General features: G+C 44.9%; 1 protein-coding gene across 2 annotated transcripts in view; it reads left to right on the top strand.

Annotated features, from left to right (window-relative positions):
- The window catches only part of GABRQ (gamma-aminobutyric acid type A receptor theta subunit), a 182,059-nt gene that overhangs the window by 53,837 nt on the left and 117,113 nt on the right, over positions 1-11,109 (top strand). For both annotated transcript variants that reach the window (XM_019521405.1, XM_019521404.1), the window contains exon 3: positions 3,882-3,949. In XM_019521405.1, the coding sequence (XP_019376950.1) occupies positions 3,882-3,949 (68 nt within the window). The remainder of the gene's footprint in view (positions 1-3,881; positions 3,950-11,109) is intronic.

Below are 11,109 nucleotides of genomic sequence, written 5' to 3'. Positions count from 1 at the left end.
AGGGGTCCCCCCATGGTCCCCTCCCTCAGCCCCCCTCCTCCACCCCCTACTTCCCAGCTCATAGTCGCCTGCAGGTCCCTGCTGCAGTCACCAGGGACTGCCTGAATCACCAAAGCTTTGAATCGATTTGGACCTTTTAATTGGTCCCCTGATTCAATTCAGATTTGGAGATTCAGACACCAAATTGGGCCGAATCTCCTCTGAATTGAATCACCACCCGAAGCTTCACACCGCCCTGATGTGCACCCCTATTAGGTTGCACAAAACTACTAAACTTTGCAGTGGGGTAGAACTTGTAAACATAAGTCCTACCCTGCTGCAGAGTTTTTCATGTGCAGCAGTGAATGTGTAAACACTGAGCCAGCTAGCCCCCACGCTGAAGCACCCTTGTATCCCAGCCAACCCCTCTGCAGCCCCAAGCTGGTCTGGCCACCAAGGTGCCCTGCCAGCTGGGGCTGCTGCAACCTGGTTCAATATGCTGCAGGCCAGGTGTGTATGCAAGCCATGTGCAAGGGAGCTTCAGCAATGGCATGTGTAGATGTACTCAGTCAGCATGAGGAAGAGAACAAGGCTCCATCCATTTTTCTGTCTACTCTGGCATGAGGAGATAAAGTGGGCACTTATGCCCAGCTGTAAATGACTTGCTCAGCAAGGTAAAGGAACCTTCAAGACTTAATAAACCCTCTAATTTTGTAATTTGTGTGAAGGTCACAGGTTTCTCAAGCTGTTATGTCTGCCAAGTGAAGGCCACACTCCACAGGTCTCAAGCCATTACAGAAATCTCCTACTTGTCACCCCAGTTCAGGCTTGTCATAGAAATTCTGGGGGTCTTGGCAAGCATGGTAAGCTAGAGATGGGCATCTGGCTGAACATGTAGGAGCTGAAGTGGCACTTTGTAGATCTTAAATCCATCATTTTTCTTCCTTAGAGCAGGGATTTGGGAGTTAGGAGTCCCGGATTCTATTCATGACATTGACACTGAGTCATCGTATGACCTCAGGCATGCAGATACCATGGTGATGAATGCAACATAAAGCCTAGACGGATAGACTAGAGTAGATAGGCTGTGCATTTGACAGCTCCTTGTGTACAGGCATTGTCACTGTTTTACCCTTCTAAAGTCACTCAATTTCCTTTGGTGTTTTAATGGGTCTTTCATGCCACAGCAGAGGAGAGAAATATATTTTTACATTGGAAAATTGTGTTTGTAAAACGACAAAAACCAACGTGTGGGCTGGAGGGAGACAAAGGGTAGAGGTCTCAGTGGCAGGGTCTCTGAGGGAAAGCAGCACACACTGAATAGCAAAATAGATTGGGCGTGAAAGGGGCAGTTTTGTAGCCAGTGGCATACAAGAGATTGAGGTGGCTAGTGTCTGAATGTTTTTGACTTCTTAACCTGAATGAGTAGACTCCCATTTAGAGCTGGGTTGACCGAGGGAGCCTTCATCACAAGTCTTGAGTCATGTCTTACACTCACATCTCTAGAACTATACTGAGGTATTTTAGTCACTTTCATACTTAGTTCCTCCAGCACACAAGACTAGAAGCCAGGCTTTCTGAGTCCTAGTCATGGCTCTGCTGCAGACATGCCATGTAGCCTCAGGCAAATCTCTGTTTTCTCTCCTACTTTTTTCCCCTGGCTTTCAACTCTTCAGGGCAAGAACTGTGTCTTGCTATATGTATGTGCATCCCCTAGTACAAGAGGACCCTGATCTTTGCTAGTACTTTCAATAAAAATAATAAGAAATTTGCAAAGGAAAGACATTTTCCTACTACGGCTTTTAACCAGCTGCCTATATTTTTTAAAGTCCAGCAATGCAAAGTGAATATTACTTCCTGCTGCAGAATGTCCAACAAGTTCTGAGTCAGAAAAGAGAAGGGAAAAAATGATGCACTGCCTCGTTAAGGAGATTTGCATAGGAGGTTCTAATTAGAGTTGATATTGATTCTGATGTTTTAAGTGTTATTCATATTCCATTAAAGGATAATGCTGTCTAATTTGTAGGCAGAGGGTCTCTGTAACAGTACACCCAATCACAAGGGAGCCTTAATGACACTACTTTTCTACTTCTGGTAACACATAATTAAAATATCATTTCATTTCCAGTTCATACGTTTCCCCCTGTTTGCTAATTATTATTTTTTTAGTCATTGCATGATTATCTGTAAATATTTCAGCACTTGGATCTGCTAATGAATCGATGGAAAAGTTAATGCTTTGCGTGGCAAAATTTGCTGCTGCTCCATTTCTTATATCAGGCAGCAAGTCTGCATGTTGCAGGGAGCAGACACAATCACTCACTGGAAGAGACACAGGATGAGGATATGCCCTGGGTTGGCAGGGACAGTCCTGGATTCATAGGCCAGTCCTGACTGAATGGTGAAAAGTCCAAGAAGCAGAGGCAGGGGGGCAGGGCTGTGGGGCACAGTTTGGTGTGGAGGTGAAGCAGCACAGTGTGCCAGACAGGTGGGTCTGCACTGCACTGCTGCTGTGCAGGAGCAATACAGGTAGACTGGAGCAGTGTCCAGCCCCCCCTCCCTCATCTGCCTCCAGCCGCTACTCAGGTAGAGCTGGGCCCAGCATGTACCATGCCAATCTGCCTCCCCCCAGACTGAGCTCTGCACCTCTGCCCACCTGCCTCTGCCCACAGCAGCGTCACTAAAACTGGGGAGTGGGGAGAGCAGTGTCCCAGATTTCCTTAAAAATAATACGGTCACCCTAAGAATGAGAGACTAGGATGCCTTTGGAATAAGGACCATTCAGAGGGATTCAGGGTTGAGGTAGACAAAAATGAAAACTAAAACCCTAGGTCTCTAACTTCCCTTAAACTAGATTCCCGTCTCTTATAGGAGTTCTCCCTTTACTGGCTGTGGTAGTAGGTCTTTCTTTTTTTCCCCTCTGTAGACCCAGGTAATACTAGTATGCATGCAGTACTTTATAACTGCAGTGTGCACAGAGAGCATTACATTATTGTCCAAAAAACTGCATCTTGAAATCTTGTAGGTAGGGAGTTATTATTGTAAATTACTCAGAGCCAGGATGTTTTCTATCTATAGCAGTGAGGCATGTGAGTGTTAAGAGAGGGGCATTTTGCAGCCTTTGGAGGGCTGTGTTCTTTTTCACATGCCCATTACATGTATTTCAGTTGGACATGGGTTCTGCAGTGGGCGTCATTTGGCCATTGAAACTTCGGGATAACAGAATATTCCCGTCCTTCAGTGAACATGTTCAAAGATATCCACACAGTTCATTGGCTGTTGGGGTGTGGTGGGACCAAGCTGGTACCTATTACCAGGCAGATTAGGATGAAGCAGGTAGAGTTGGATAAGTAATTGAAATGCAATTCTGTTTTGAGAAATAAGTGGAAAATGGTATCTTCTTGCTCTGTGCATGTCCAGTTATACCAACCAACACAGGTTTTTTAAAATGGTTTTGCCATTGCAGAGCCCACCTAGTGCAGAGGGAGTAAGCTGGAGTCTCTCCTGTTTTGTACATCACAAGCAGACTTGTTTATTATGTTCTGGTTAGGTGGCCAATCAGTGCCTTATACAAGCTCTCTGAAAGTAATGGGCTCTGCTGGTATTACTGAGGGCATTACCAGACATTACCTGTAGAAATGATATTACTGGCTATGATGCTCAAGAAGGAAAAAATCCAGCTTATCTCTCAGTCTTAGGGTTAGTGTGCAAGGTAGGAGTCAACTCTCCCCCACCCTTTTGCTCTTGACAATTAAGCCCTCGTGATATGGAGATGCTTGAAAGTCAACAAACCTGGAATGCGCACAGTGTGTTGTCTATAAATATTTCTGAGTAAGTGCTGAAATGGGAGGCTGAGTGGCTGAGCTCTCAGATTGCTTTAACCTTGTCCTTTTGCATTTCAGGTAACCCTGTCACTGTGGGAATGAGTATTCATATCTCCAGTATTGATCAGATTTCAGAAGTCAACATGGTAAGTCTAAAGTACAATAGAGCAAACAGCAACATGTTTATCCATCTTTTGGGAGAGAGACAAACCCAAGGCAGTGGCCACTCCAAGTCGTTAGAGTTATCATATTTTGCGAGAGGAAGGCTGATGAAATTTCAGTCTGTTTAATTAAATTCTGCTGCCATAAATTATTTCTGTAATTATTTGTTTCTCCTTCAAAAACTTCTGTGTAGCGTTGATAGTGAGGAATGTCATATATGCTCCATTCCAAAAGTAGTTGCATTTCTGTAGTGGGTGAGAATTATACAAAGTAAAAGCATTAAGACCTTTTCTGAATAAACTGTAATGTGTTCTGCATATGTAATAAAAATGATTGGACTAAAATAACTAATTTATTCTTTCCTACACCCAAAGAAACATGTTTCTAACATGGTGTGACAGGTTTATGGCACTGGATCTATGTGCCTTATTCTGTGTTCCACTGACTCATCATTTTAGTGGCCTCATGATATGATTCTGGGGTTGCACATTATATTTGCCGTAGAGTTTCATCCCACCACCACTTTGCAAGATGGTGTTAGAAGGAAACACTTACAAGGTTGGGTACTTTTGAAGGCTCTCTGGTGTGTTCACTCTGGTTTTTAGTGATACAGGTTGTCACTGTTGTATCTCAGCTTGCTGGAAGACTGCACTTGGATGGCTTAATTTGGGCCAAAGTTCTAGTACTTTTAGAGAGCAGTTCTCTTGTACACTGACTTTAGTTTTTCAAAATGCGCCTTCAGGAGGTGAGGAATCTTTCCTGAGTAGGTGAACTGCCAAAGACCAGATATTACCTCTCCTCAGCCAGCATGTGTCCTATAAGTTGGAAAAAACAGCACTGGTTGCATCCAATGCGTGCCTTACTGGCTGCATCCAATGCAGAGGCTGTATGCAAATATAAACATACTATCAGAAGGAGAGGTGCCTACAGTGAGCTTGCAGGCCTTGACATTGGATTGGTGGTATAGACCTTCCCTTCTAGCTTAGAAAAAAAGCTTTCTGATGTTAAACAAAATGAGAGTATCTTGGAGAGAAAAGCTCTCTCCTCCATTTTCCCTTCCCCACCACTAAAGTTGTGACCACTGATTAGCAATGGGACAACTGCACACCTTTCCCTGTGCATTATTACATATTTCAGAAGCCCTTGGCATTTAGCAAAGGACACCTAACTGCTGAGGTATCAAGAAGAGGGCCTGTCTCAGTCCTCCCTCCTCCCTAGGGTCACTTCCAGGCAGCTTTTCTCCTGAATCTGCTGTTTTTTGAAAGGCTGAGCTTTATGGAAGGTTGAAGGCAACATTTATCAGAGGCCATTTCTCTGTTCTCTTTGTGTTTCTAAATTATGTAGAAGAATCCCTGATTTATTTAAAGCTTCCCTTGCCAGAGAAGATAATTAAAGAATTTGTGTCCTAGTACTTCTGTCCTGTTTCTCTGGGGTGGGGTGAATAGGGAAACTGCTCCAGGAGCTGACGTGGGAGTGGGGAGAAGGCACAAAAAATGTGGCCACTGCTGGCAGCCACATGAATACAACTGGCAGTCACTGCTGCCTCTGAGTGCCTGAGTGCCCCGCTGCAGGGCTGCTGATCTGGACTCTCCTACCTAACTTCTGTGCCTACCAGTCCTCCTGTTGTGCTTGTGATTTTTTGGACCCACCTGACCTCAAGTTCCATTTTGGGTTAAAAATATTCTTAATACTGGAATGGATTGGGTCAAAATGTGTTGATTTCAGTGGGGCTTGCATACACATACAGAAAGGCTGAAATTAGCTCACAGGGCTTTCAGGTTCTCAGAATAAACTCTTTGACCCATACATTTTTGTACAGTGAAGCCTTATAGTGCTGTACCAAAATGTGGCTTCGCTTTGGAACCTGGGCTGCCCATGGGTCTAGGTTAGATTTCCCTGCATTTCAAACTTCCGTGCATAGAGCAGCACTTCAGTCTTGCTTCTAACTGCTTACTTTATGGGACCACTTCGTAAGTCTACCCTCTGCCTCTTGTATGTACTTGCATGGTTCCTATTATTGTAGTACCCAAGCACCTTCTAATCCCTAGTGCATTGATCTTCCCAAGACCCCACTGAGGCAGGGCTTCTATCCTTACTGTACAGATTAGCACTGAAATACAGAGAGACTAAGGACCTCAGCCTAGGAACAAGTTATTGTGAGGCACAGGAAGGCAGGAACCATGAGAACATTCTTAGCCCACAGTTAAATGAAAGCTAATCTGTGGCAGATTAGACCTCAATGAAAGAGGGTTAACTTGTATATACATCCATGCACTGTTGCGCATCAGATACACTGTAAAGTCCCATTTTCTTTTACCTGGTAATAACCAGGTAATAACCATATGTGCCCGTGTCCTATATCTGTGACAGGGAGCTGACCCCAGGTCTCCTGCATATCAAACTGGCACTTTCCTCCCATTATGCTAGTATTGCCTTTCAACCCAGTTCAGAGCCATTGAATCAGGTAAAGACAGCCCACTCCACTATTAAGGAGGCCATTCACCTCTTTGCCATATAGGCCAGGTCTCCAGTGGGAAGGGACCAATGTCTACCTGGGTAGGGAGGGAACGCTCTCTCACATTAGTTTTGTCATGTACATGCCCAGAGGGTGGCCCAGAAGTATGTCATGTTCTCACTGTAGGAGCCTTTTTCGCATGCCAGGTATGACAGGAAAATGCTTCTGCCTTCTTCTGCCTCATGTGCTCTCTCCTAGGAATATATGTTGCCCCCCCACCATCAATGCAGGAATTTCTGAAGCATTGTTCTCCTGCCTGTGTTTGGTACATGAGGCTGTCTCCAGGAGTGTGTTGATTGCGTTCATTCTCCCCGGGATGGCTCCTCATGTGAACAAGCTCTTTTCATGCTCATGGTAAGCATGATGAACCCTTGCTGAGGAAACATTGCATTTGTCCACGCTGGGGGTTGCCTAATTTTCCTGAGTGCTTTGAGTCCTTTCCTACCAGATCTGCTGGCTGGAGGGACTTGTTGGCTATAGTTCTGCTAACCATGTTTATTACATCAGATTTGCCACAGGGGAACTATCTTTCTGACTGTGCTGCATGCTGGGTTCAGGGTGGTACCCTTGATGGAAACACCAAGTATGAACTCTGGCATGGTCCAAGGCCTGGGGTGTTAATGTGCGATTCAACAGAATTGGATTGAATCCCTGTTTCTGCCACTGATATGCTGTGCGGCAGTTGGACACACCACTTTGCAAGTCTGTGTCTCTCTTTCTCCCTCCTGCCTTTTGTTTGCCTTACCTTTTGAGTACAAGCTCTTCAGGCAGTGCTGTCTTTACAGTGTATTTGTAAAGCATCAGGCATGCTGCTGTCCTAATTGAGATTAGGACCTATAGGTGTCACTGCAACAGAAATAACAAGAACATGTAAGGTATCTTTAAAAGGGCTTAAAAACCCAGAGCCATTTTAATGAGCAGACCTTTAGAGACCAGGGATAAGGTTGTTCTTTGTGGGATATGAGTGGCTGGCATGAACAGGTATTTACCTCTTGTTATCCTCACTCTGTAAGAAATGCCCCTGGGCAAGGGTCTATGTCTTGCTCTGGATATGGGTACAAGGATATTAGCAAGAAAAACAAGGCATTTCTCATTATTGCATGATCAGGAAAGGGACCACTCAGTGAATAAATTAAAGGTACACAAGTAGAGCTATGTTGCTATGGAAACCAGATAGCTGCCAATGTTATACAATGAGCAGTATTACTTACTGCCCCTTGTAGGATAACTAATTAATCTCCAAATATCCTTTGCCAGCACAATGGGTGCTGCTACTGTGATTGTATAGTATAGGGAGAGTCCACAGATCTTTCATGCCCTTTTTCTGTTCCTTCTCTCAGGACCGCAGGTTCACCTACAGGGTGAACAGCCAGAGTGGTGGTAAGTGCCAGAGGTACCTGGGTGCTCTGCAGAATTATTTAAGAAGTTAGTACTCAGTGAGGTTCTAGCCAGATATAGTGTTGAAATATAATGTAGTTCTGCTCACAAAGTATATTCAGTACTTTATTGGACATTGTAATCCTGAGGAGATGATACAGTGATATTTCAGTGCTGGGGATTTCTGGATACTTTAATGCAGTAAAGTTAACACAGTTTTGTCTCAGTACTGGAGGTTCCCAGATGTTGTGCTGTAATACAGTTGGGCAGATGTAGTTTTGTTTCTGCATAAACCCATGCCTCATTTCTGAAGGTCTCAAGCTATTTTGATATGGCAGTGGTTTTCAAACTTTATAAAGTCATGGAACGCTTTCAAATCACTTTTTCTGCAGCAGAATCCCTATCCCTATCCTAAAGACTGATGTGGAGTTAGGCAATCTGGTCTAGCAATGGTGGTGCACTGCCTCGCGGCCCTCTCTGGCATTACCCTCAATCTTTCTGTGGAAACCCTGACAATCTGTTGTGAAACACCAGGGTTCTGTGGGACACAGTTTGAAAACCAGTGTGCTACTGTATAGCAGATGTGATGGAGTCAGGTTGTAGTGTGAGATGCTTCTAGATGCAATGTTGCAATTATCTTTGCAGTGACATTAAAATCAAATAGCAATTCTTCTCTGAAAACTGGCTGTCACTATCCAAAAACGGCAATCTTTTTGGCCACAAACACTGCCCCTAATATGTAGTCAGAGTCCTATCTTTTGACTTGGCTCATCAAAACTCTGTTTTATTACTTTGTACACCTCATTTCTGCTCAATAAGACTGCCCTGGAATCTGTGTGTTCCTTGACATATTAGCAGGATTGCTTTCTCTGTTTCAGTCAGTTAATGATAAATCTGGCAAATATGTTTCAACCTGCTGTAACTGAGAGACAACAAATTCGGAATTACCCGATGCCATTTTGTGGAGTCACTTTTTGCAGTATGGCAGATGCACAGTGTGGCATTCAGACTTGCAGTTATTTCCAGATTGGATTATCCTATTAGTCCACCTAAACTGCTCTCCCATCTCTGACAGAGATTGCTACCAGATGCTTTAGAGGGAAGCAGAAAAATATTCAAAGTGAACAATGGTGAAGTTAAACATAATAGAATGTTCTTTTTAACTCCCATCATTTGGAGGTAGGTACTTCCAGTCTATTGTACTAACTGTAAATGTTACTTTTGTACTCAAAATGCCTTATCCGTGTGCTAAGTTGTTATTGGGTAGGTTCAGGAAAATCTCCGTAACCATTAAGAAGGTTTCTGAACATGGGGGGGGGAAACTAAACTTCATATTTGTGCTTAAAAAAGACAGTGCATGTCTCTAACTTTTCAACTTGGCTCCTACTCTGCAATATATACAAAGTGATAAAGCTAATGATACAGGAAAATCAAAAAAGAAAAAAAGACGGAAAATATACTAAGCACCACAGACAGCACCAGATACTCATACTGCCTTGTTTCTATGGCTAGGTACAGACATTCAAAAACCCCGAGGTGGAATTGATCCAAGTTATATGGTTTTCTGTAAGCAGTGTAGTTTAGATTGGTAGCAAACAGCACACACATTTGCCCTGGGGCAAATCTTAGACTGGGTTCTGCCATTTTTAAACCAGTCTCTGTCTGCCATACTTCTGTTCTGGGTATATAGAGTTTCCAATCACTTATCCCATTTCAATGTATAATGCCTGTACCTGGCCTCTGTGTATAACTTCTAATGGATCCTGTAATGAATTCATCCGAGGATGCATTCCTGTATCTGCAGTAGCATTGTTTCAGTTCATTACAGCGCTCACTTTAAAATGTTATAAGCAGGGATCCCGGTTTTCTCTTTTTAAAAATAAAAAATTCTCTGATTAAAAAATTTGCAAATTCTCTGATTAAAAATGCCCACACATCCATATTTTTTCTGTGATTAAAAATGAAATGCCACTATATATATAGGTACCAGTTTAACACAATGTTTTATTGATATATCTACAATTTTAAAGCACTTTAGAAGCCCACCAGTGCTTCAATCATTATAATAAAATTAATTCTAAATAACTGTACATTTTGGCATTTGATTTGGAGTTTTTTATCATGGAAAATCAGAGATCTCCTTGCCTTCTTCACTCACTGGGACAGGGGTAGGCAAACTGTAGCCTGGGGATCAGATGCAGCCCACTAGGCCATTTTATTCAGCCTGTGGGGCCCCTAAAAAATTTAGAAAATTAATATTATCTGCCCCTGGCTGCCTATCACGTGACCCCTGATGGCTTGCCAAAACTCAGTAAGTGGCCCTTTGCCCAAAATAATTGCCTGCCCCTGCACTAGGACATAGGTCCAGCTGTGGCTCTCCACCATGCTGATTTGTGGCACTGAGTAGCCCTGATATGCCACTGCCCTGCCCATGCCCATACTGTTGCCCCTGACTCCCAAGCCACACCCCTTCCTTCCAGCCCTGCTGGTGTCCCTCACTCCCAACCCACACCTCCCTGGCCCTTCCAGTGCCCCTCACTCCAAAATCACACCTCCCAGCCCTGCTGGTCCCTCTCACTCCTGACCAACTGCCCCCCACCTGCAGCCCCATAGTGTGTAAGGAAGGGAGTGGGTGTGTGAGGAAGGTGGCGGGTATGAACGACGTGTGCTCCCAGTGGCTGGGGGGGCATGGCGGTGGTGGGAGCGCTGCTGGCATGGTGGGAGCACAGTGATGGTAAGTGGGGAGCTCCCACAGACGCTGCCAGCGCTGCTGGCAATGGCGGAGGGGACGTGGCGAGCACCTACCAGGGGTTGGTGACCACCTGCAGATGCTGCTGGCAGCGGCAGCAGTGGCCAGTGGCAATCGGTGACCACCCACAGACACCACCGGCAGTGTGGGGGGGGTGGTGAGCAGTGACCACCCACCCCTTTTCATAGGGGGTGCACTGCCATGCTCAGGAGGTGCATGTGCACCCCCTATGCATCGCCAGTGATGGGAGGGCACAGGTGATGCAGTGGGGGGAAGGCACATACCCCCTAAGATTTCCATACCTACAGTGGAGCATGGGGCTATAGCTGGGCCGGACCAGCTCCAGACAGAAACCATCTCTGCAGCCTCTTGGATGGGACATGTCACAGGAGGTAGTGCCATGCTGCCATGGTGAGGTGTGGCAGTGGCAGTGTGGAGCTGTGCCTCCTGCTGCTGTTGAGTGGGCAGGGGGTGGCTTACCCTGGCAGCCATGGCAATGCAGC

Source organism: Gavialis gangeticus, unplaced genomic scaffold (assembly GCF_001723915.1).
Source record: "Gavialis gangeticus isolate Ggan-Ray unplaced genomic scaffold, GavGan_comp1, whole genome shotgun sequence".
In the NCBI taxonomy this organism is placed as follows: Eukaryota; Metazoa; Chordata; order Crocodylia; family Gavialidae; genus Gavialis; species Gavialis gangeticus.
This window is presented reverse-complemented; position numbering and strand designations above follow the sequence as displayed.